Source organism: Schistosoma haematobium, chromosome 5, assembly GCF_000699445.3.
Source record: "Schistosoma haematobium chromosome 5, whole genome shotgun sequence".
NCBI classification, from domain to species: domain Eukaryota; kingdom Metazoa; phylum Platyhelminthes; class Trematoda; order Strigeidida; family Schistosomatidae; genus Schistosoma; species Schistosoma haematobium.
Window position 1 is genome coordinate 14,455,297 of NC_067200.1, and position 27,934 is coordinate 14,483,230.

Here is a 27,934-nt window from a genome sequence, read left to right on the forward strand (position 1 = left end):
AGAAACTCCTAAATAATAAAGAACTATAATGAATTCAATGATCATAGATCTTAATTATATAGGGATTTCTTTCGAAGTCTTGATTCAACTTACCATTTTCACTCTTTTATACTCATATTTATGAAACAAAAATAGTGATAAAATGTTAAATACACAAGATTTATACTATACAAATATGATCCATGTTCGAAATGCTATTTATCCGTTGAAACGTGACAAGAGACAATTAATATAATTCTAACTTATATTCTATATTAAAGTATGAATATGACTCATTGAATATGTTATGTTTCATGTATATTTGTTTGTGCTTTTTTTATTACACAAATCTTAAATAAATTACATTTTGTACATTTATTCGATGGTCTAAATCCATTTAGACCGGATTATACTATATCCTGTCATATACATATACATATATAGACTTGTTAGAAAATACTTGACTTGGTCAAAATAGAAACCAGGACCGTTGGCTTTGTGAACAAATTTCTAGTGACCAATTATTTTTAACCAAGCAAAGTGTGAAACAGCAGAGGACTGGGCAATATCTCAGCTTGATTGAAGTTAACACAGTTGGATGACAGCCCAGTGATATGGAGGTTAAGCATCTGTACGCGAGGCTAAAGACCATGGACTCGTAGATCAGCACTGTTGACGAGCCACATACTAGGATGAGATGGTCATTCACTTTCAGGTTTGTTATAGTTGCGATTTCAATGAAATTCAACAATCTCAATAACCCTACTCTAACAATTCAAAAACAGTTTGACATTACATCGAATGATTTATTCGTAACTGAAGGAGCAATTTTCACAAACTGACAATATATCGTTTTCCTCAGTATAAATTTAAATGAATCACAAAAAATAATCTTCCTTGTAACGATTTCTGGATTTTCCAGTTATAAAAGATAGTATCTAATTGAACTTAATGGATAATACATAAAATCTTTGGAGCGAAAAGTACTGAGATTGAGTTTTGACGTGAACATCAACACTGAGATGCAAATACATCCAAAGAGAATCGAGTGAAACGTAGCAGGTAACTTTAGTGGCCAAGCAGGTAGCTTAAACCAAACAGGAAGACATTTAGGTGGGTATTTTGATATTCCGGCTCAGAGAACAGATAATGGTAACCGTCTGCTGCAACTGTGCTCAGACAATCGTTTATTTTTAGTAAGCACCAATTTTAGGCATGGAGAAAGACATCGTTTAACATGGCGACCCGTTGCACCAAACCAACGGTGGACTCAAATAAACCATATTACCATTAGTCATCGTTGGAAAAGGGTTACGAAAAACCAGTGGATTTCTACCTAGTCTATTGCACTGATAGATTCTCGTAAACTCATCCCATCAGGCTCTGAACACGATGATGAGTGAAAACAAATCACATGTAGGTCAACAAATAGTCTGCGGAACGACCGTGAGCAGTGGTGCGTAACGAAAGCAAACGAGATGATAATGGCAGCGGCTGTAGGTAACACCAGATAACTATTCGGACGGATAAAAGAAACTGGAATTAAGAAGTCAAGTGTAAGTGAGACGACCTCGGAAAAAGATAACACTTATCTGCTCTCAGCCCAGAAGTTTAGAACTATGGGCGGAACATTTGAGGGAGCAGTTCAGCTGGCCTTCAGCTACTCTACAACTACCCACCATTACCAAACAGCCTGAATGAAACATTCAAGTAGGCCCTCCAACTCCGATTGAAGTTCAAAAATCTATAACTAATCTGAAACGAGGGAGAGCAGCTGGTCCAAATGGATTGGTTTCAGAGGTCTTTGAGGATGGTGGTCCAGTTTTAGCAATAAGTTGACTAATATTTTGGCAGAAATCTGGGAGATGGACATAATCCCATCTCACTGGTCGCAATCACTAATCATACCAATATATAAAAAAAGGATCGAAATCACCCTATGATAATAATAGAGGAATTAGTTTGAATAACATAGCATCCAAAATACCAGCCTCAATAATTATCGGATGTCTCACAAATACTCGTGAACTGCAAACACGAGAAAATCAGACTGGCTTCACACATGGTCGTTAATGGACTGACCACATATTCATAATTCATCAGGTTATAGAACACAGACATGCTTATTGGCGTCCCACAATGATAGTTTTTCTTGACTTAAAAGCAGCATTTAACTCTGTAGACCGACAGGTTCTGTTACAGTGTCAGTCATTGAAACGCTTACCTCAGATGTACATAAACCTTGTGAAAGGTCTTTACTCGAACACTACTAGTCAAATCAGAGCTTATGGCGAAATGTCATCTCGTTTTGCAACCTCACGTGGTGTCCGTCAATAATGTCCACTACATCCGTTACTCCTTAATTTCATCATAGAGCTAGTGCTGGAAATAACATTCTCGTCGACTGCATTTTCAGGAATTAATCTCCTTCCACAACGTCCACTTATCCATCCAGAATACACAGACCACATAGTCATGTTTGGTGAACACGCTGATAAAATGCAGTCTTTTGATAGCACCGAGCTACAATGTCAGGATGTTCGAGATGCGTTTCTCCCCTCCTAAATGCTAATTGTTGATTCCACACTGGCCTGCGTCAACACCTGAACTAAGGATAGGGAGTGGAATAGTCAAACACGTCGACAATTTCGCTTTTCTTTGAAGTCTGATCAGTCCTAATGTGTTGATACCTAACGAAATCTCTGCACGGATTCAGGAAGCTCGTTTGGTATTTGCCAACCTACGTCACCCATGATGAAGGTGAGATATCCATCCGTCTGTCAATTAAGGGACGAGTATGCTGCGCAACAGTTCGTTCTGCGAAACGTGACCATTAAGGGTAAAATATACTCGTAAGTCACTAGTATTTGTTCACAGATATCTTAGAAATATTGCTCACATCTGATGGATCACCAGGTAAGTAATAGTGAGGTTAGACGCAGGGTATTAGAGAATGATGGTAAATCAGTTGATGAGGTTGTAAATCTTCATCGACTGAGATGGTTGGACCACGTGTTACATATACCTGAACACCGATTACCACGACGCGCAATGCTGACTAGTGTTCGAGACGATTAAAAGAAAGTCAGCGGCGGTCAAACTAAAATGTGGCATCAGTTCACAAAGTCACCACCTTCTGGTCTGAGCCATGTTGCTAGATATAAATGACTCGGTTGGGGTCCGCGCGACTATCATAACCAATGGTTGGAGACTGTGGATGATATGGCTGAGAATCGATCACAATGGTGTAGGTGTATACACTCTCTGTTTTCCTTTAAACTATGAGATTAAAATCGCTTCTTATCTTTCTTTCTACGAACTAATTCTCTCTTCCTGTATTATATGCTTATACACAATCCTTCTTTTATATATTACCACCATTATTGAAGTAACTACTTCTATGAATTTGGTGTTCATTTTGTTGTGCTAATGAGACTTGGCAACTTAGACTGATGCATATATGTACCTGGTCCTGTATTGTAGTGGACTGCCGATTGACTGATTCACACTTTAAAAACGGCGTTTGCTAATCCTTCGTATCCACCATTCAGGTTCACTTTTCTTTTTTTTTCAAATTCATGAATACCACCGTGTAAAGCTAGTGGGTAGAGCCTCCCTGGCAGAGGATATAAACGCATGTTCGTATGTAAGCGGCTCGTGTGCGCTTTCTCCAGTCTAAACCGATCCAAGGAATTTCGGGGCATCTCAGTTGCGAAGTTTCACATTTTACATTAGAATAATAAAGTTGAAATCTAACAAGTAAAAGTAGCTCCATATGAAGTATTGATGTTCAGTGATACACGCTTTCAGAATCTAAAATACGTTATAGATTGTGACCTAATCAGTTGTTAGTTGGATAATTTCAAATATTTTTCTTCAGTTAAATACAAGCTCTGTAAGCAAATGGAAAGAAAATTCCCCTAGTGATAAATCTAAAACGCACATGACAAACCCACAAGTCATTGATTTATGTACAATATCACAGTAATACCCAATCAACTTTTAACAATTCCAACCAGTAAAAACTTGTGACCAATACTTATGTCGAATGTACTGTAAATAAATTGTCCTCCGATAGATAATAGCCACGAATATATGATGTGTAAAAATTCACACTACATACATGTCAGTCGCTGAGTAACTGGTCTTCAGTATGAAATCAAAATAAAATACCTTATGTACAGAACGCTTCACAAGTGCTATTAGATCGTAACTATATGTACATGTATTGATCTCGAGATAAGTATCCAGGCTATTATTTCCCAAAGAACTCTCCCTCTATGCACACACTGTCCATTATCAGGATCATTAAATTTCAACTTAGAAAAAAATAACGGAATAAACAATCAATCAGTATATGGAAAATAAAAAAAATGACTAGGCTAAAATAAACAAAATGTTATGAATAGATTAACGCTTTTCCGATATCAAACAAAACCATATTGAATCTATACGCATTATTTATAATCAGTTAGGACAGTTAGCTAAGTAGAAGAAAGACTAACCCATCGAGGAAAATAAGACATTTTGTAATACGGCTATATCGAACAGGCGTTAGTATATGTCGAGAGTTCGTATATTGAAACCAAACCATGCAGGCATTCCGAAAAAACTTAACATGAGCTTTTGACAATCATTAAAATAACAAGAACCTGAATGTAAACTAATGTGAAAGTCGCCAATACTTCGACAGAAACTCTACAAACAATCATTAGCTTATAGAAAGTAAGGTAGTAGCTAACACTGGGACTGAAAATGAGCATTTCGATCTATTTAGAACTTGTCAACTAGTTCTGCTTTTGAGTTCAGGAGTGAACATGAACACTGAGGCAAGTACATCCAGCTGCGACTCAAACAAGTCAAAAAGCGCGTACCGGATTACACTGCTAGTCACTATCCAACTTTTCTGGAAAACCCTTATGTAATAAAGATAATATCGTGGCAACCCGTTCAGGACACACATATAGCCAAAAGAGACTGGTCAATCACAGTCTTTAACATCGACAACAGGAAGATTCAAACACCTACAAACAGAATGACCAACCTTCATTGAAAAAACCGGTTTGTATACAAATTTTACAAATGGTTGAACGCTATTTCGATGCGTGTTACATCGAAAAAGATTGAGTCAGTTGCCTATTCCATTGATTCAAATGCATAACACGAAATCGATCCAGAAGTAGAAATGACATAGTCTACTTCAATTCCTTGTAACGAACAAAATAAAATTCGCGTTAGATTTCTGTACATGCACACTGGTCCAAGGGATAAACAGACGGACATCCAAAAACTATGGTTTAAATTCAATATTGAGCTGAACATTTATGTAGAAGTCAAATACCCTACAAGTCAATTTGTGCAAGTACCCAAATGACCTGAAAACGATAAACACATATGACAGAAAAATGTTTATTCGCATTTAGATATAATAACAATAAGATAATAGTAATATTGAGTAGTGATAATAAAAGGAATATACGTTCACATTTGCCAGCAACTTATCATGATTAGAGTGAAATAAAAACAACAAAATGAGAAACATTTAACGATTAAAAGAAGCAAAACAAAACAGAAACTTGTAAAACATGTAAATTTTGTTAACATTGTTAGGGTTGGTCATTATTACCGTTAACATGTATGTGCCATATTTATAAGCGTATATATGCACCATATTAGGTAGTAAGTAGTATCTGGTGTAGCATATATGTGCGATTGATAATGACTGCGTGTGGACATATGTACGTGTGCTGTTTTTATACCAAGAGATCAGTTAAACAGAAACAAATAATTATGATGTGCATAGAGCATACAGAAGTAGTGCTGATGATGGTCAACAGTATACAAAACAAGTTATACAAACAGGAGCATATGAGCTGGTATACATGTACAAACATTGTTACCAGAGTACACAAAACACACAAACAAAGATGTAGATGTTGCGTAACTGGATAAAAACGGGATAAAATACTAATGAAATTTTCCACGTTTAGAGAATAGATTTCAGTATATTTAAAGGGTAGAATAAAGATTTTAAGATAACTGAGCGTACACCAGTCAGCACATCAAACACATGATCTAGAACAGACTTTAACACAAAGCTGAAAAACATGTTAAGTGTGATATACATTGACACAACACGGCAGTTATGACTAGCAAAAATCGGGAGCAGATAGGCTGTCAAGTTATGTGTTGTAATTGTATGTGAATGCATAAACATGTCAGTAATAACAAGAAAGAAACGAGAAACGGTTCATACAGTTGATGAAAAGACATCAAACAATAGAACAGCATATATAAGAGAAATTTTAAAAAAGGCGAAAAATGACAAAAAGGATAAGCGAAGAGAGAAAATTTACTTTGATTAAAAATAAAGGCACAAAAGACCAAAAACAACACGCAATAAAACAAGAAAAATAATGACCACCGGTAAATTGTACCGACTAGGACACAAAAGCACCGTTAATCATCATCATCAGTTTGAGAAGCGATAATTGCGAAGGGAGGCAACACGAGATACACGGGGGACAAACACATGGGTATAAGACGAGTCAATTTAAGCAGAAGAGGAAAATGAGAATCAACAATGGTAAAATAATGTCATGATAACATAGTAAATAATATTAAATTGAATTAGACAAAGATAAAGTATTATATTCCAGTGGCAATTGTGATCGACCGATAATTTGCTTTAGTTAAACAGTGCCTAAAATGAACAATAGAAAAGAAAAACTTTCAAATTAATAACATACATCAACCCAGTATTAACAATCAAAATACCAGATAACAAACACGAACACTGGAATATAAATTCAGAGGAAAAAAACACTTTTCATTTCAAGTTCAGATTAGTGGGATGGCTTTTTTTATAAGAAAAAATTCAGTCAGTTATGAACAATATAGAACTTTAAAAAAATAAGTCCAAACTGCTATAGCATAACATGAAACATAGAGAATGTTCGAAATAATAACTGTATCAATGGTAGTAAAAAAAATGATTCAAGAAGAATGAAAAGTAGAAAGATCGAGAAAATAAAGGGGGGGAATGGTATTTGCATCTCTGCGACTGATTCTTAGTCAAGTGATCCAACATCTTCAACCATTATTTATTACAATAATTAGGCGAACCCCAACCAAGTAGTTTGGATTTATTTTATTTTTGGTGTAATGTAAAAAGTGAATATAGTTTACTTATACGCTACTTATATTCACAAGTATATACTTTGTTGGTTCTAAACATACTATTTATAAATTCACAATCGGTCTTACATTTTCAGTTTCCTGTTGACTTGGAATATGAACGATGACATAGTTCTATTTGGTGAAGACGCTGACAAAATGCAGAGGCTTCTGACCACTCTAAGCAACAATGCATGTTCGGGATGCGATTCTCCCTCTCGAAATGCAAAATGTTGCTTCAGGATTGGGCTGCATCGACACCCGAACTAATGATAGGGAGTGAAGTAGTTAAGCGTGTCGACCACTTCACTTATCTTGGAAGTCTCATCAGCCCTTGTGGTTTGGTGTGTGACGAAATCTCAGCACGGATACAGAAGGCTCGACTAGCTTTTGCCAACTTGCGTCATTTATGGCATAGGCGAGATATCCGTCTATCAATCAAAGGACGTGTTTACTGCACAGCAGTTCGTTCCGTCCTATTTTATGGCAGTGAAACGTGGCCGGTAAGAGTAGAGGATATTCGTAGGTTACTAGTATTTGATCATAAGTGTCTTCGAAACATTGCTCGTATATCCTGGGACCATCGAGTAAGTAACACAGTTGTTAGGAAACGGGTACTAGGTAAGGATGGCAAATCAATTGATCAAGTGGTGAAACTTCATCAGTTGAGATGGCTGGGACACGTGTTACGTATACCCAACGACCGACTGCCTCGACGAGCGAAGTTCAGTGGTATAGGAGTAGGTTGGAAGAAAGCTAGGGGCGGCCAGACCAAAACATGGCACAAGTTCATGAAGTCACTGACAAGTGGAATGAGTCATGTTGGTAGGTGTAGACTACCTGGTTGGGGACCGCGGGATGATAGCAACCGATGGTTAGAGACCCTGAATGACATGGCTCAAAATCGTTTGCAATGGTGCAGGTGCATACACTCTTTGTGTTCTTCCAAATTTTAATCTCCTGATTCCTCCTTGTCTCTTTTTTCTCTTCCCAAATTTATTTCACTGTATTATACTCTTTAAATAACATCTCCAAACCCTAATCTTCCCGATTACTGCTTATACTCTTACTACCTCTATCACTATGGGATTTGAATCGACCACTGCATCTCTGTGCTAATGTGGTATGGCAACTCGACCTGATGTACGTACGTACGAAGTTCTACGTTGTTACTGATTGACTTCCTGTATGAACCCAAAGGACAACACAGTAGAGTGGTTGAATAATTAACAAAGTTTAGATGGATTCCATTGAATAGTGTCTTAAGGAATCAATATATGTAGTTGGCAAACAAAAAAATTATTAAATCTAGACAAGGTTCCATCGACTGTAATAGACAGAGAATATTAGATCTCAATGTATGGAAAAACTATATTGTGACCATACAAATCTTAACAATCTGCTTTTTCTAGGAAAATTTAAACAATAAACTAAATAGTAGATTACACCCCAGTATAAACAATAAAGTGATTTAAAATTCGGCAGTGAAACATTTAGAAAACTTTTTGTGGTTTAAACCACGAACTAATATCTTAGCTAGACCATCAATATAAACCTGAAAACACTGGACGGTTGTCTCGTTCTAATGTGGGACTTCTTAACAGTGTGTAACCACGATCCCAAAAACCGTGAATCGAACGCAGAACATTCGGTCCAGAGTACGAACACTTGACGTCTTATTTACACCAAGCCTGTGATGGATAGATAATTGCTTCACATTCGACCATTAAATTCTCAAAGCTTGAACATCATAAACAGTGTAAACGATGTGACAGAATTTAAATTATGTACAATTTATCACCACATATAACTTGACGATCATTTGTTTAAAGTTGTAGTTCGTTCACTGTAAATTTATGAAAATAATACCGGTAATTCAATGCTCGAAATTTAATAAAAACAAGATGCTGGGTATGAAAACAGAAAATACTTCAGAAACACCATTATCAATCGCTATGACCTAAGATACTACAACAAGAAAATTAAAGAGATTTTAAAACCACAAGCACAATTTTCTAACCCCATCAATAGTATTAAATCAATAAGTTAACATGTTGTATGAAACTGACCTGTAATACTCACCACCTCCGGTTCACCATCAGCGACAAACTTAACAACATCGTCTTTTGTAATTTTTCCATCAACCTTCTCTACTTCATGAACGGTAGTTGTAATTTTTCCACCTTCTACAAGAGTACGCTTTTCAGTAGACAGTTCAGTTGTTTTTACAACCATTGTTACATCAGTGCTGAAGAACAATAAATAACCAAGTGTTATAATATACAATTTCATTCTAATCCAGTGAAAATTTTACATCACAAGTATAAACATATAAAGAAAATAAATACAAAACAGATTTATAATTAATTAAATAAACTTAATACTAAAATTTACCCATTCAAATATTCCTTGATAGAATCCAATGTAACATCACCAATATTCTGACCATTCTCTAGTATAGTATCATTCATCTTATTCGTTGGTATAATCTCCTCTTCTACTACAGGTGCGCAACCACTTGTTTTCTCGTCAGTGGTAATATTCCCAGTACTCTGAAATAACAAATGTTAATAATTATTAGTAGACAGTGAATGTATGACGAAAAGGTAGGAAAAAGAAAATGCTTATATAATATGCAAACAACGATACCTGGAGAGGTTCAGAAACCAAGTTTGTCAGGTTGGATGTTTTTAAATTTTCATTTTCGACTGATACATCTTTACTAGCCGTTCTAGCCCATTCGGGTAAATGGATTGCAATAAAATCGTCTGTTATAACATCACTAACTGGTGTTGCGAATGAATTCAACAAAGGAATAGGATTGAGTTCGGATACTAAAAGACGACATCCTATAGACCAGAAGACATGCGTGTTATACGTACGCGTGGCAACACAGGGAAGTGTAGATGAAGGTAGATAACCAGGATAACAGCGTTCTAAAAAAGGAATTTATAATAAACTTTACGTAAACCGATAGTTATGAACCTTAATTCAATAAATAAAAACTGGAAAATACGTATACGATAATCATAATATTATATCTAAACAATGGTTCAATTATATTGATTAATGATTTCAATGAAACAAAAAGGCTCTATCGTGGATGGCACAGTTTCATTAACCACTCAAAAATCATGGAGATCTGTAATCCCACTCGATATTTCCGATTATACTAAGGTAAAGGATCTTTTCAATCGCAAAATTTTCGTTGTTGTCCAACAAATTATTAGTGCCAACTCCAAGAAGAAGTGAACATTTTGATTACTCCACAAATTTTGAGTCAGCTTGTTCTGACAACGTTATTTCCAACTTGTGTACAAGGGTTTTATTATCTTTATGTCATTTTGTGCCTTTCGAGTAATTTATTCTATTGACCTCTGGGTCAATTAAACCGCTCATTACCAAATGAAGTAAGCGATGATGTTGTCCAGAACAACAATGACAACCTCGCAAGTAGACTAACTAGCTCGGAAAATACACTATAACCAAAAGATATCAATCGATTGAGGAATCTTTGTTGACTTTTGTATTAATGACGTGAATTTACCACTCCATAAAATGTACTCAACCGAATAATTCCTTACTTTTTCTACCATTATCGTTCAGCTGATAAACATATCTAGTGAGTGAAAAAGGTGCTAACCAGTGGACTCACCCTTGAATACTTTACGAAGGTTAGGCAAAGACAGTACAGCAATCTGTCCATCTAGTAGCGTTGCAACAGCATTCCATTCGAGTTTAGCATTTTCTCCGGACCCAGAAGTAAAATTCTGAAGGCCAAACCCTGTCACACGTTTGGGATTAATCTGGCTTGTGTTCACATATACAACCTATTCATAAATAACAGTCAAAAATCATAATATTTATTGTGATACTGTTCCCAATATGGCTCCAAAACTGTTATATCTAGAGATTAGATTCTTGCTATACCGCGTACTACCTGAGCATTCGAACGTTAAAACCCTCTAAATCGCAAGTGAGAAGGAATGTCATTCCAAACTGTCAAATATGGTACAAAACTCTCAAGCTTTTAGTAAAAATGAAATCATCATTACACCCATCCAATCCGCATGCAGTGGTTTTTAGCATTTGTCCAATCAGAAAGCTACACGTCAATATTCTGGAATGTTCTTCCGAGAGATGATTGGATGGGATGTTGATGAAATCTTTGGCTCAAAGCTATGCTTACTGGCCTACAATGGATCAAGATATCGAAACTAGATGACGCAATTGTTCGTCGTGCCTGAAAGCATTCGAAAGTCCAAATAAGTGTGAATCACAAAAACGGAAAAGCCTAATAGTGTTTGGGAGAGGCTGCACGCAGATTTCGCAGCCCCAGTACGATGACAAACGTTTTTAGTCATAGTGAATGAACTCACGAAATGGCCACAAAACTATGCTATGGCAAACTATAGTCAGTGAAACAATTTAGCAAGTTATCTGAATTATTTAGCTGTTTCGGTGTCCCGGAGACTTTGGTGACTGACAACGACTCACAATTCGTTTTAGCGACATTCAAGCACTTCTGTAGCACTAATGAAATTACACATATACGTTCTCCACCCTATCACCCTCAATCAAGTGGACAAGCAGAGAGCTTCGTTGACACATTTAAAAGAGCATTACTGAAAGGGGGAAACGAGGGGACAAGTCAGGTAATTATGTAATTCTTAACAGCTTATAGAACTACGTTCCATCCTATTGTCCCAGATGGGAAGTCCCCTTCTGAAGCTATGTTCGGAAGAAGAATTCGAAGTCGACCAATAAACATTTGATGACGCCGCAAAGGTCCGAGTACTACTACGCAAATTTGGCATAGCTGAACATGAACGGTACACTAATTTAATTATTCCAAGAATGTGAGAGACCTTTCAGTTGATGTGGCGGACGTAATTTTGTAGCAAATCTTTGGTGAACAGTCATCTTTGTTTGATATTCGTTACCAAGTTAGCAAAAGCTGGAAACGATGAGCGGGTGAGACAAGCTAGTATAGTAAATCACGAGTGTGAGTGTTTTGAATTATCGATAATGGCAGAAGACCAGTTTAAGCGTCTTGCGTTTGTATGTAGTCCCCGATCTCCTGAAGATGCTGATATCAAAGTCCGAATTTTGGGTCAAATTGAAGTGTCCAAACATAGCTTCAGCAAGGGACTTTCCATATGAGACAATAGGGTTTGGCGTGGTTTAATAAGCTGTTAAGAATTTTGTAATTTTCTGACTTTTCTTCGACTCTTCCTGAGCTTCCTTGAGTTCACTCGGGTGCCGTCCTCACAAAAACCAATGCATTAACTTATGTACCCGGTAAGAGTTACATGAAATCACAAATCAGAAAATAGAATAAAGCAATAAATAATATGGACTATTGTGTACGAGGTCACGAAAATGAAGGAAATATTTACCTCGCTCTCGCCAACAACTGTATCTGCTGCTTCTTCAACCACTTCCTTCTCTGGTTTAGAAGTTGAACCAGCACCAGAAGTCACTGACATACCAAGCATACGAAGGCGATCAATAAATTTATGCTTATAAATTGGACGAAGTGAAGGTATACTGAACAATTTAACTTGTTCCTCAGAGCACAAAAGTAATTGATGCACATCCTGTGTGGCTGATGTTGATTGAATAGGTATTTCAGTATCTTTACCACCATCCATCGAAACTTCAGCAGGAGGTTCTGACGGTTGAGCAGATTCTTGTTTCTCATTACTTTCAACTGATTCGACACACGAATTCCTTAATAGAAATTGAAAATAGAAAATTATTAAAATTGGACGAAAATGGTAAAGTAGTGCAGATAACAAGAAATCTAACAGTAGAAATAATAGAAACAGCTACTGAGTACACTGTACATACCTGTAAGCTTGGCTATGCATAATTGGTCCATGATCAACTGCATCGATGATATACAAAGAAACAATCGGAGAGTGATGATGCAATTGTAATTCCTTGGACAATGTCGCCTTAACGGGTCCAGCAGCACCTCTCCATGACAAATTAAAAGCCAACACTTTACCTGAAGCTGTACCAACCCAGACAGAAGGAGCACGGTCTCCCACTTGAACATACGTCTCAGAAAACAGGAGACAACGAACAGCTGATGATACTATATCCTCTTGGCTAAGTTGAATAGGTTCAGGAGGAACATCAACCTCAGCATTATCCGTTATTGATTGTTGTTTCGGTTCTTCAGATTCTACAGAAGTTGTTGGTTGCTCTGTTACTCCTACAGCTTCAACATTTTCTCGGATTTCTTTTTTTTCACCTGGTTCAACAGGCTGATCTTGTTCTTTAATTTCATCTGTGAAACAATTGATAAAAATTGTAACATTTCAGTGAAGTATGCGTTTACATAGAATTGAAAATGCTTAAAGTTTGTGAAGTAAAATAATGATGAAAAGGTTAACAGACTGTAAGAAACAGTAAAGTTATGTATGCATGATCAGGAATATCTACACAGACTAAGGTATACTAACGCAATGAATAACTACAAATAAAGTACCAAGAAAAGTATTCACACACACCCGACCGTTGCTGCTACCTTGACGTAGTGGTCGGGCATGCCTATCCTGATGAACAATCAAGTTATACTGGCTCAAACAATCGTTCCTCAAGGTTCTACCATGACAGGTAGGTCCGGTTGAAAAGCGGTAAAACTAAAAGCAGCAAACTCAAGGTCCGAGGGCGAAGTCGTACTGTTGACAGTAGACATGTGTGACCACAGTAAGGTGTTTCCTTCAGACAACCAGCATAACAGCGCTGCCGCCTTCCCACAAGGAAGAGTGGAGTTAGAAAATGTCGACCCTAAAAATGCACATCTCGCCTTATCCCATGGATTTCCGTCTCCGGTGGTAATGTCTCAACAAGTATTGAGCTAATACAAAAACTGCTCGCAAAAAGTTTGTGTGAGACCGAAATCAAGCAGTTGTGTTTTGGGCATTGTGGTCACATTCTCAGGTCAATAAGACCACCTCTAATCCGATTTCCTTTCCAGATACCTCCAGAAGAACCCTTCCAGGGTGTGAGCAACCGGGAAATGGTAACCGCCCTAATATCACTAACAGCACTCAATATCGCTGTATTCATAATCAATATCCGTCATCAATACCTATTATTCCTCTTACCTCGACTCTCAACTCTAAACATCCTCCTCGTCAAGTGTCACCATGACCAACGATTCCAGTGCGCGAAACACCGTCCCAAGTCTACTGAAACCCCGCTTCGAACCGAACATTGAAGGCTTCGATGTACGCACCCTGTTATCTGGTTTTGCAACCTCACGTGGTGTCCGTCAATAATGTCCACTACATCCGTTACTCCTTAATTTCATCATAGAGCTAGTGCTGGAAATAACATTCTCGTCGACTGCATTTTCAGGAATTAATCTCCTTCCACAACGTCCACTTATCCATCCAGAATACACAGACCACATAGTCATGTTTGGTGAACACGCTGATAAAATGCAGTCTTTTGATAGCACCGAGCTACAATGTCAGGATGTTCGAGATGCGTTTCTCCCCTCCTAAATGCTAATTGTTGATTCCACACTGGCCTGCGTCAACACCTGAACTAAGGATAGGGAGTGGAATAGTCAAACACGTCGACAATTTCGCTTTTCTTTGAAGTCTGATCAGTCCTAATGTGTTGATACCTAACGAAATCTCTGCACGGATTCAGGAAGCTCGTTTGGTATTTGCCAACCTACGTCACCCATGATGAAGGTGAGATATCCATCCGTCTGTCAATTAAGGGACGAGTATGCTGCGCAACAGTTCGTTCTGCGAAACGTGACCATTAAGGGTAAAATATACTCGTAAGTCACTAGTATTTGTTCACAGATATCTTAGAAATATTGCTCACATCTGATGGATCACCAGGTAAGTAATAGTGAGGTTAGACGCAGGGTATTAGAGAATGATGGTAAATCAGTTGATGAGGTTGTAAATCTTCATCGACTGAGATGGTTGGACCACGTGTTACATATACCTGAACACCGATTACCACGACGCGCAATGCTGACTAGTGTTCGAGACGATTAAAAGAAAGTCAGCGGCGGTCAAACTAAAATGTGGCATCAGTTCACAAAGTCACCACCTTCTGGTCTGAGCCATGTTGCTAGATATAAACGACTCGGTTGGGGTCCGCGCGACTATCATAACCAATGGTTGGAGACTGTGGATGATATGGCTGAGAATCGATCACAATGGTGTAGGTGTATACACTCTCTGTTTTCCTTTAAACTATGAGATTAAAATCGCTTCTTATCTTTCTTTCTACGAACTAATTCTCTCTTCCTGTATTATATGCTTATACACAATCCTTCTTTTATATATTACCACCATTATTGAAGTAACTACTTCTATGAATTTGGTGTTCATTTTGTTGTGCTAATGAGACTTGGCAACTTAGACTGATGCATATATGTACCTGGTCCTGTATTGTAGTGGACTGCCGATTGACTGATTCACACTTTAAAAACGACGTTTGCTAATCAGAAATTAAGTCTAGAAATCCTACTTACGGTAACACTTAAGCGTAGCTGCGGCAGCATCCTAATGAAGATTATAACTGACCTGAATGCACTGGAAAATTGTTTTGCCGTAGTTGTTATCATTATTATTTTTAACGTAATTTCCTAGAAGAAATTAGTGTATTTGGCTTTGGAGCGCACTCCAAGCTAATGATATTAACAGGTCGACCAAAACGAAGTAGATGGAGGTCTAGACCTGTGATTAAGTTTTTAAGAGTCAAACGCTTAAACAGTTCAACTACCACTAACTTTTGCTGAGAAAAAAATCATGGCATACATACTTCTTATTTTGTGCAGTTAGATGTGAAAATAGTCACAATGACAGCATTTAAAAACTACGTTATACAATAGTCAGGACATACCTTTAGGTGAGGTTTCATCAAGACTCTTTTCGGTTTGTTGCGGCGTTGTTTGATTTTCATCAGCTGGTGCAATAGGTTCGCTCGAAGTTTTCTCAGAGCTCGCTGTTGAAGTACGAAAGTGTTTTAAACGTCTAAATGATTGTCTCATTGTTGATGTAAGCTGTCTTCCTCGAGCCATTATCACATTTTGTACAGCTGAAAATAAACAAGAATAAAATAGGAGCTAACAAGTAACAATTATTTGACATCAAACATATCACACAAACCATTGGATCACAGTACGATTAACTTACTAGCAACAGCATTAACAATCTTTGCAGGACCTGATGAATCGTAAGTGAAATGAGCATGGATTATAGAACGATCAAATAAGTCTAACAAAGCAAATCCGTGTGAAGAACCGATGGCCAATAGATTCCAAGACAACTCCAATGCAAGAGATGTAATCTGGCTAGGAGGATTTAATTGAATAAGTTGACATGGATGAAATGTTAGTCCAGTTGGTGTGCAATAATGAGGGACACCTTCGGTAGGCTAGAAATTAAAAAGAAAAATAAATCATACAAGTGGTTGTAATCAGCACACAATAACATGTGATTAGTTCAGATTAAATAAATATACAATTGTAGGACTAGACAAATGTACTACACTCAGTGAGTAACTGACTAGCGCCTTTGTAAGCAATAAAAATAAAGGTATTCGTACACAAGACACTAACATGAAAGTGAGTAAATGACAATTTAATTGAGAACAATGGCAAAGGATGCTTCCAAAATTAAAGATCGCATAGGTCATCAAATTTGCAAAACAATGTTGTATCATTCGACAGGTATAAAAAGAATATCAATGTATTGGATAAATGATAAAAATCTTATTTACGGAGTTGGGGTGGTTACGTGTTAGTTCTATTTTACCCAACTCACTAGCATAGAAATTTAGAACGATAAAAATGTTGTACTAAATTAAGTTATCACAATCAGGAAAATTGTTGTAAAGAAACCTCAACACATCGATAAAACGTTGATCAGAAACATGCACAACAGGATTAATTGTGATGTAATACGATAAATTAAGAGGTTGAAAAACACGAACCGATAAAATTCAAATCAGTGGTAAGATTGGTACTGAGCTCGACGTGATATGAATATCTTGAATTTAAACCTATGCAGAATTGCCGATCCCAAATACGAACAGAAACAACTGTCCAGTACACTCTACTTTATTGGTTCATATTGATCGGTGTATTTTTCGGTGAACCAGTAACAAGATTTAGAAAACCATTTAATGGTTTATTTAAATTTAACCCTGGTGTTCAATTTACGACAGCATCTGATGATTTGAAAAGGAACGAAGTGTCTATTTTCATTGCCATTAGAATAATAGATTGTACATATGGAAATACATTGAAGGAGAAATATTCAAAGTGTACCTCTTGTCCTAAACATCAATGGGAAGATTTAAGCATACAATACTAAGTGAATATTAATAATAAAGAAACCATTTACTACTAATAATAATGTTTCACCTCATCAAGCTATGAGCACAAGGAAAGTATTAATTAATAGCTCGAGGGGTCATAAATTTTAGGAAAACTTGTGCATATTTGGTGTAAGATGGATTATTCAAAGTACTAACTTTCATTCAAAAAAGGTAAATTTTACATTAGTTAATAAATTGTATTAACTCTACACAATAATTCACCTAGTCATAATTCCACAATAAATATAAGCTTTTGATAAAGAAAATGAGCTCGGATTTTTTATCATCTCAACCACTTGAATACAAACAAACGTAACCCTTTGGAGTTTTACAAGTTCATAGTATGAAATGACTAGTAGGGCAAAATTGCAGATCATTTAGTGGATCTAAACAAATATCCACTTACATTAAACACTGGCATACAACAGAAAAATGAAGTGGACTACTTACTCGAAGAGATAAAGCATCTTTCCAAATATATTTATTCTCATCTGAATGATCAATGAGGCTAACACATATTCTGAATACATCAGGCTCAAAAGAACTAAGTTCCGGTGAATGCAAAAATCCTTCTGAACCGGCGACCCATAGGCTCACTTGACCACCAGCACCACCCACAACGAGTGTCAATGTATCCGGTGCAATTGAACCGCTAACACCTGATCGAATTGGACTTCCCAGTAAAACAAGTAACTGTGTAATAGCTAAGCGTGGATCACAATTCTCGACAGATTGACGTTGTGCTCGAGAACAATAACCAACTGGACGAAAAGGTGGCCACGTTTCTTCCTCCAATATCGAATTCCCACACTTCTGAAAATTAAAATAAAATTTCAGTAATCATTTTGTAAATGTAACAGTAATAACGTTACTGTTAGCAATGTAAAATGTTAACGACTAGGAATGTTTAACTTTTGTTAATGAATAGTCATAAAAGCATCAAACGACCAACAATTTACATCCTGATTTCCGGAGCTCTCATTGACAGTAGGCTGTCGTTATGATAAGTCCTAAGTTAACAGCATTTTAGCAAATCTTTGTGTATACAAAGTTTCAAAACCAACTTAGTATATTAAGCTTAAATTAACAAAATGAATAGCAAAAGATTCAAACTAAATGATAATAAGATCAAACATTATATGGTTCTCAAGGAAACAATAAAAAGATGTCTGTGAAGGAATACTGAAACTCAATACAGGGAAAGATAAAAAGTGAATGCATTTGCATCACTGTGACCGGTTCTGAACCATCTTACCCGTTTCCAAATACTGACCACGGCTAACGTGTAATTTGGATTTACAACACAACTTAGTTACGTAATGAAGGATTTTATAAACTAGAACTATGTCTGAATTTAACTGCCCTTAACTTCCTCCCAACTTACTCCAATTTTAGTCAACGTTGTGAATCGAGGTAGGTGGCGGTTTGGCATAGGTAACACATGTCTCGATCATTTAACTCCATTAAGATTCACAACCTAACCAACCTATTCATTATCTTTATTTAGCACTCCTCACTTCATTATCCCATTATACGTGAGTAATGCTCCGAAATCATTTGTGATCAATTAGCTAATCCCATCCCGGCTAGTTTCATGGCTATAAATGAGGAACACTCCAGAACTATCTTCTGGAGTTAACTAGACTCATTCGAAAAATTATGATGTAGTTACAACATGTACAACAAAACTGAATACATTGATTCGCTTGTAATTCGCAACTCATAACTAGCTGAACAATCAAAATACACATTAAGGTAAGTAATTCATAGTCTCCTAATTAACATGCTCAATAGAACACAATCTTTGATTTGTTTTTCAGAAATCGCAGAAGCATATGATCCTGAAAAGCCGTAAGAAAAGATGAAACGATGTCTGTACAAATTTCTTATAACTTTGGACAAATTAATTGTTAATAATTCGATAGGAACATGCTGGTTTTAAAGAATTTTGACTAATCGTAAAATAATTATGGTTGGAATGGGGAGCGAACTAGTATATACTAAGTTTTGTAATGAAAGAAAATCATAAGAACTGTAGGTATTGATTGACTGCCTACCTGACCATTTTGCAAATCAGTTAAATTAAACAAAGATGAAGTTGGTAAAGTTCCCAGATGAATTGTAGTATCTCCTCGACCAACTGCCCATAAAGTAACCCATCCATTTGAATGTCCAAGGACGATAACGTCATTTCCAGAATTTTGTGCAAAATTTTTCTTGTTACCATTATGAGACCCGCCCCATATTGGCCATGAACAGTTGGTAATATCATCTGAAGTTATCTGAGCAGCTTGGTGTAGCCGATGGATTAGAGCTGGTGGAACCTAGATAAGCAAATACAATTTTTAGAAAATCATACTACTACTAAGTACAAGTAATGTATGAAACTACCAATAAAACCATGCTAATTAATCACACTAACTACATAGCTCTTCAGATAGCACAATTGTTTTGATTCCCGAATTGAATATTCTACATAGATTTAAGTACTGCATAAATAATAAAGCATAGACTAGTACAACAATGCGTATGAGATCTGATACAATATATGGATATTTTGTCAAAACTGTCAAAATACATATAATACATAGTGTCACCACCAAAAGAACAATGTCATTGAAATGTATCATATGAAAACTGTTATTCAATCATTTAAAAACTGATGCATTGTATTCACCGGCACAATTAACCAACTTATTTCAATCTGCACGTAGCAAAATTTCGATGAAATATTATCACATCCAAATCAATTAGAAGGCATTCACATTTGGTATTTAATGTTATGAATTTTGACTGAACAAACAACCAACTTGCATTTTAGAGAATTAATATATAGTTGAGATAATATAAGCTAATCTGCCTCATGAACTTTTAAAAATATGTCAATCTACATACGACTAGAATGTACTGGAAAAAACGGGACAATAACAAAATATCAAAACAAACCTGTCCTATGTGAGTTATAGCTGTAACCGGAGTGAAATCCATACAATTAAGAAATGGTGAATCGTAGACAGGCCAATCGGGTTGAGTTAAATCAATCGCAACAAGTTCACGTTCAGTAAGCACTAATAATGTAGCAGAATAACTAGGTGGACAAGGTTTAGTCACAACTTCACCTGAAACCGTTTCATCTGGAAGGAATGGAAAAAACAAGAAAAAATGAATGTGGAATTTTTAAAAAGAAATCAAATAATGTCTAGCTGTAGCCAAGTTATCTTTGACTTACACTTAATATGTAAAATATTTATTGTGAAAAGCCCATATTACAAGATAGTATTAAATGTTACTCATTATTAATATGGACTTTCACAAAATCAAGATGGTGTACGTATGATTCTACAATGATTTTGTAATAGGATGATTTAGGACGCAAAAATCTCTTAAAAAAGACGAAGAACCTTACTTGATACACTTCCTTCACTCGGTACAAGTACAAAATCAATAACCTTTGATCCAAACTGATAACAAACATGATGTTCATGATCTTGTAAGACAGACACTGCATAACGATTCTCAAATTGGGGACGTGGTAAACCTCCACAAAACACTGTTAGTAAACCGGCACTAATTGGAAATATAAAAATAGAAAGTAATGGAAAATTGATTTAGCTAACAATACGATAGAACTATAAACCAATTTTTATAGTCCACACTACATAAAATGACTATAAAATTGGAAAGATTCGCAACCCCCGTCAAAAATACAACAGTGCTGTTACAGATATGAAGGGAGTTGTCACTACTCATCTGCTCACGCTGTGGGAAGATACACCTCGAAGGATCTAAAAGAGAAGACTGGGTTACGGATGGTCTTGACGACCTGGGAGTGTGATCAGTCTAGAGGACAAATGCTTGAGACCGGATACGTATGGTCTTTTCGTAAGCAATTGCTTCTAATCATATTCCTCTCCAGTAGACCTCCATGGCATAGTAGTAGCGAGACTGTAAAGCAAATGTTTCCGTCAATATAGCTCCATTGAGTTACCACAATACACAAGCCCCACTACTACACAAAGGGAGAGGCTATAATCGAACACGCAATAGCGATGTGGAATGTTGGCCAAGCTCTATTCACAGTGAAATAAATAACTGCGAAATGGAGAAGACGCATAATATAAACCGATTGATTACTCCCATTTTGACCTTTTGGATATTTTATATCACTGGTTAACTGAATGGAGCAGGCATAAAACACCTAATATGACAGTTATGATAAACGAGGAGGCAAAAATCTATCCTTTCCAGTTAAATAAACTATGAAAATATGAATAAAAAACTATCATGAAAATCAATTCAAAAATCTTTACACTTTGTATAGGATAGACAAACGTTTGGTCACTCACAATTTGAATACCTGTATAAATATAGGAAACAAATCTATAAGCAAACCCGAGTGGTTTTTGCGGGATGACTTACACTATATGCCTATATTAGTCAAGTGACTATCAGCCACATAAACAATTAATCTATTGACAAGATTGTACTGTGAGCACATGTTCAAATTAAAAGCACCACATGATATCCCACTGATTGAATATAGCCTTCCCTAAGAGGTAAATTGACAGTACTTTGTCAGTATTAGACAAATTACTACCAGTAAATAGAAATTTTTAGACTCATTGAGCCATGACTTTAAAACATGTCGAAAAGTGGCTTGGTGATTAAGGCGCTCAACTTTCGGCCTCTGAGTCTCAGGTTCGAACCCCACTCCACCTACCAACCAGGTAGTATCATGGGCTTCATGAAAATGTACTTGGTAGTAAGTTTATTCTGATACATAGCTGATACTAAGCGGCATGTTATGGGTTGAAAATAATTTATTAAATTTACATTTTTGTGTATACACCGCAAATCGGGGTTTCCAAGTTGTCCTAAAGGGTCATTAGTTTCCATTAGCAATGTTATCAAATCAGATGAAAAACCAGGTATAATCAAATGATTGGAGCTAAGACAAAGTCGTGCAGATTGAATCCAATTTCGCATTGGGAAGATATGAAACCCATGTGAAGCTATCACATTAAAATCAGGAAAATGGAGTGCAGGAACAAAAGCATATCCACCTTTTATCCTTTTACCAGTTGTTATGAACAGTTCATAAGAATTAGTTCTATTTTATACACGGATCTTTATTCAAGACAATTTTTTCATAATTCTAATAGCCTATGGTTTATACCTTTTAGGGATATAAAACACGACTTGAATTGCGGTGCTTACATATTGGAAAAAAGTTGGAAAAGTGTTTAACTTACTTTGCAGATGGACTGATCAATATTTTATTTATTGCGCCACAAGGCAAAGGACCTTTAGAAAAAGACAGAATATTGATACGAAATCATTCAAGGACTCTCAAGTCAATAACATGGTACAGTTGATTAAAAGTTCTAGAACGAATATTACTGTAGTACATAAGAATCATGTCATGAGAGTCGACAATATCCTCTCCACTACACAACTTCTTTTAAGGAACTGGAAAAGATTTTAGCTAAATGTATATGATTCCAATTATCAACCGTACCATCAAGCCGTCAGTGTAAGAGCTGAATATAATACATGAAAAACGAATAGTAAAGAATAGTCTATAATGTGGGGCTTGAGAAACAGTAATGTGATAAACGGACAACTGAAGACTAAATGATGAGTCCAAAATACAAAACGTGCAACCAATTACATCTTAGTACATTTCTGACCATTAAATTGTAAATGGTGCAAAGTGATATGGACCTATGAATAATTGCAGGCTCTGAATACAAGGAACTGAGATAGATGTCAAAATAAGCCCTCATAAAAAAAAACGTAGTTAGTGTGGATTATTTCCAGAAAACTATGCATCGTAATTAGCATACTCAAATCGATAGTAACGGTTAAAAATTAGGGATTTGTGAAAACCGTGGACACAATAGTGCTATCGACAGAAAACAATGAAGACAAAAATGGTAAGAGCGTCATTGTTGCGTGAGTGTGATACACGACATGAATTCTTTTCGTAGAAATCAACATCTGAATAAGAGGGGGAATAGTTTACGTGACTGGGGATTTGCTTGATACTAGGCACTTAGTTCTTGAAAGTGAAGATTTTGGTTTACTTTTCAAAAAAGTGAAGAGTTTTATGGTAAGGAGGGTTAGATTGTTTTTATGTATAATCCCCCATTACTCTCTTCTTGGTTAGTGGAAAACCAGCAGACTGTGTACCCCAAACTACTAATGGAGAAATCCTACCGCCATAACATATTGGTTAAGTAATAAAGCTTTAATCGTGAATCCTACCACAATGTGGATTATCGACATGATTAACATTGCCTTCGAACTTTTAAACCCTTAGCTCTGATGTAAAATAATTGGTAATAAAAGCTTACCATATGGAGTGTTTGGTGGATCTATCATTGATACAATGATTGGCTCAAACGGTTGATCACTAACAGCTGCAACAATAGGCCAAACCTGAAATGCACCATCACCATAAGCAACTACAACTTCAGTAGATAAAGAGTCCACGGATGTAACACGCCATGAGGCCCATTCAACTGGTTGGTCGCGAAGCAGTAAATGACTGATACGAGGAGCTGGAGGTACAGGTAATGATGGTTCTTCTTTCTGCAATAGCAAGTCAGTAGTAAATAAGTAAAATCATTCACATCGAATGACAATAAAGAATATTTTAACAGGAAGCAAATCTTTAGCATTGATGGTTTCTTAAGGACACACTAAATGAGTATATACAAGGTAAAAACATGAATTTCACATTCCACAAAGAATGAAGTAATGTAGAAGTTAGTGTCAAATTACGATTACCCTACAATGGAATTTACTATTGGTCATCAAGCTCTTTTAGAGGTCACCAATAAACACTAAACACTCGCCCCAAAATGACACAACAATACAGTGCATTGTTAAACCTAGCTCTTTGAACGGTGCTGGATCGTGATAAAACCAAACCAAGCAATCATTTCTCTAAATCTAACAAGTAAAAATCCTTTTAATATAAACAAACGAACAAAAACGTGACGCAGATGTAAATACTGACCATCAGTCTACTTTAACAGTAGTAGTAGGTAGGGAGTGCCTGAGAATACGTAACGCGTATCTCGATCATCGCAACTAATGGAAGTGTGAGCAAGTGATTTTAGAAAAGATTGGCCTAGGCCCAATTTCGGACACTAACTAAACATATTTGAAATCTAAATAAACAAAACATTGAAGAAACTTGCCTCTGCTTTAGACGCATCAGGTCTCAAACTACGTGTCAACGCCTTAAACTTTAGGGTTGATCGCTTCTCCGAATGTCCCTTAGCAGGAGTACTAGGAGTTGACTCGACAGCACTGTCGTTTGAAACTTGCTGAGACTTCTCTCCATTTACTTCAGTTTTGTCACCTGGTGTTGCTTCACCCTGAGTTTCTTGGGGAATAGTTGGAGCCAACTCATCAACAACATTTGGAGTAACAACTTCCCCCTGAGCTGTAGGAGCAGTGACAACATCCGCCGGAGCAGCTGGTTGTGTAACGCTTTCTGATGGAATAGGCTGAGGAATAGCCACTGCTACACAGCCCCCTGCGTATGCGATCAGTAGATGATTACCTTGAGGTTGTAATTCAAGGGATATAATGGGAGAGTCTACCCCAAGTTGATCTCGCTTGTCTGCGGGGACACTAAAACACAAAACATACCAAATTATAGGAATCCTACATTCAAATCACACTATAAATAATAAAATCTGAGCTATTTACGCAAGCTTGAAAACCTGATCCTAATTAGTTCATAATAAGTAGCTATAGGATCTTATCAGACGACGACAGACCAAAATTTATTCTGTTGGGCTGCAAGTCTACACGTTGGTAGTATATACAGACGGTGGATTAGGTATGTTTACCTACACAATCACAATGGCATACATATTTCCAACCTACATGAAAGGTTAATGTCAAATGGTTGCTGACGTCTCGTAATGAGTAAGGTTAATCCTCGAAGCGATGTAAGGGAGTGAGCATTTCCCTTACAACTAATCGGTTAGGATTCAAACTTAGAGTTACTTTTTAAACTGGCTCGACCATGGATTGAGAAACTGACCCAGTGGAGTCGGATTAACTGAGAAAGAGTAATCGTGTGCAAAAATCACACTAAAATCTCCAAACAAACAAAAAAATAGCATACAACGAATCCTAGTAACATTGGTGATAGGAATACGCTTAAAGAATAATATGACCTATTCACATACTGGTTTTGATTAACTATACTTGGAGACATCAATATTAATATTTTAAGCTAAAAAGTATTCACAGATGTCAGCCTACAGCAAATTAAGGATAGTTACCAATAACAATGCATGGAAACACTAAAGGAATTACCTGTCGCTGATAATTGAACTTGTACATGCAGTGAGTGTATCATCTCCCAGTGTCATATGACCATTTTTGACCGCAACTTGACGCAGTGTACCGTTTGCAGAACCAATGTAAATAACACCATGACCAAGACAAATACATGTAATAAGATCTTGTTTACCGCTGTGAATGTAAATAAATACAAATTAATTTATCAATGCAAGTATTCAATATATTATTATGCACAGGTACGTATTTGCACTCAAACAAAACAAACATAAGTTGGAGTCTTTTTTGATAATTCTGAAGGCGATTCACGTGAAAACCGACAAGTACGCCATACTGTGAAGTACACTAACGACAGGACGAGACCACACAATACGATTGTGGATAGCAACGGAAAAATAATATGCCGTCTTTCCTAACTTTCAGTCGAAATTATATTCAACAAAATATAAGGGAAGTATTACACCGACAAAGCTAACAAATTAACGTCCTGACAAGATAAATTCTCGTTAGAACCAACTGTCAGCAGATACAGATCAAGGAAGGTCAATACGGTTTGACATCTTGCTAATACGTTAGCCAAACTACATGCTGAAAACTCATTCATTTTCACATTCGTATATATTAGAAAGTGAAGGTACTGTACGACACAACCTGTGAGAAATAACAGCTGAAAAAATGAGACAATTTTAGCCACATGAATCTCTTCACCAAACTCTATTTTAAAGCTGGACACGGTGAGATAGAACGATGATTGTGTCTAGGTTCCCAAGTAACCAACATGACAAATCGAATTTTTTAATTACTATTGCATCCCAGTGGAAAGCACGAACTCAGTTGTAAACGGATGTCAAGTGACTTGGATTCCCTGCCAGACTGGTTTATACGAAATGCCTAATTCTTTCGACAAGACCAATGAGCTCCCCATGAACAACTTTGTGAAGTAATATCCATCAAAATAAACTTCAGGTCATTGGAACAAGCCTCACTAAGCAAAATGTACGCGGATTTCAAGAGTAAAAAGCGGTGCATTTTACTTAGAAAAGACATTTAGCGATCTAATGTCTTACTGTTTTTGAGATGCATAGATTACCTTGTTCGGCTGCCGTGTCTGTGAGTGAAGTTTTAGGCAAAAGCATGAATCCATCCAAATGAGGTTGACATTTAGCATATACCTAACAGCTATATCCCCATTTGTTAAAAAACGAAATTTCCTATTGGTTAACTTACGTTTGCTGAACTTTTACTTGGCTAGTTGGTGACCATCGTCCACATCTAGAATCTAGTTCAAAAAGATCTAACGTTCCGTCAGTTGAAGCGCAAACAATCCGCCCCTATAAGGTATGACATCAGTGTAAAGAGGACCTACTTCACCTGGTAAAAACAAAAGAGAAATGATCGGAGAACCCTCTCGTTGGACAGTGAAAACAATGCCCGGTGAGCCATATCTAGGAATGTGAGATGAGTTCGTCGAAACCTACATTTTTAATACCCCTTTACTTGTTCCTACAGCTAATAAGCCAAGAACTTCGTCGAAAGCCAAAGCGCTTGGAGACTCCAGACACCCGTAAGCAGACGACTATTGCAAATAATGTTGGAAAAAGAACTCACCTGGTGACAAGAGTAACTATCGGTATGTTTCCCAAGTGTGTAATCATGTATTCGCTTAACAATCTCAAGATTTTGCAATTGATGGGGCAATTTTCTGAATGGTTCCAAGATCCTCTGTGCCATTTGTGAAAACAGAGGACAGCAACACCGAAATGACTAATTCAAATTTCAAACAAGGATCCAGGCACCTATTAAATTGATGCAGCTAATCAAATATGGTGAAAATGCCAGAAGAAAAAATGGATTGTAATAACTTATTTGTGATTAAATCTGGATAAAATAATTCAGGATTGATCGATATTTAACGACTGGTGTGGGCAGGATTAGTTTAGTTAATTCAAGAGTTCTGCATATAAACCGGCAATCCTGGAACTAAGTCCCGCAGTCTACTGGCATTAGTGCCTAGGCATGCTCATCCATCAAAATCTAAACTATTCAACCTGAACCTACCCTTCTACGACGTGATCAGCAAAAG

General features: G+C 36.7%; 1 protein-coding gene across 1 annotated transcript; it reads right to left on the reverse strand.

The window, feature by feature from the left end:
- Positions 1-5,232: 5,232 nt before the first annotated feature.
- STXBP6 (Syntaxin-binding protein 6) lies at positions 5,233-27,674 on the reverse strand. Its single transcript, XM_051217549.1, has 11 exons — positions 27,460-27,674; positions 27,330-27,427; positions 27,218-27,296; positions 25,867-27,182; positions 20,930-25,170; positions 20,470-20,657; positions 19,581-19,847; positions 16,045-18,336; positions 13,009-13,453; positions 9,550-12,888; positions 5,233-9,403 (listed from the first exon to the last, which is right to left on the reverse strand). The coding sequence occupies exons 8-10, from the start codon at positions 16,220-16,222 to the stop codon at positions 12,474-12,476; spliced, it is 1,038 nt and encodes a 345-aa protein (XP_051064964.1). The 5' UTR covers positions 16,223-18,336; positions 19,581-19,847; positions 20,470-20,657; positions 20,930-25,170; positions 25,867-27,182; positions 27,218-27,296; positions 27,330-27,427; positions 27,460-27,674; the 3' UTR covers positions 5,233-9,403; positions 9,550-12,473.
- Between the last annotated feature and the right edge of the window lie 260 nt (positions 27,675-27,934).

Coding starts and splice junctions, on each gene's coding strand:
- STXBP6 (XM_051217549.1), bottom strand. CDS start 16,222: ATGGCTCGAGGAAGACAGCTTACATCAACAATGAGACAATCATTTAGA. Junction 13,454..16,044: donor TGATGAAACCTCACCTAAAG/GTATGTCCTGAC, acceptor ATTGTTTCACAG/ATGAAATTAAAGAACAAGAT. Junction 12,889..13,008: donor ATGCATAGCCAAGCTTACAG/GTATGTACAGTG, acceptor ATTTCTATTAAG/GAATTCGTGTGTCGAATCAG.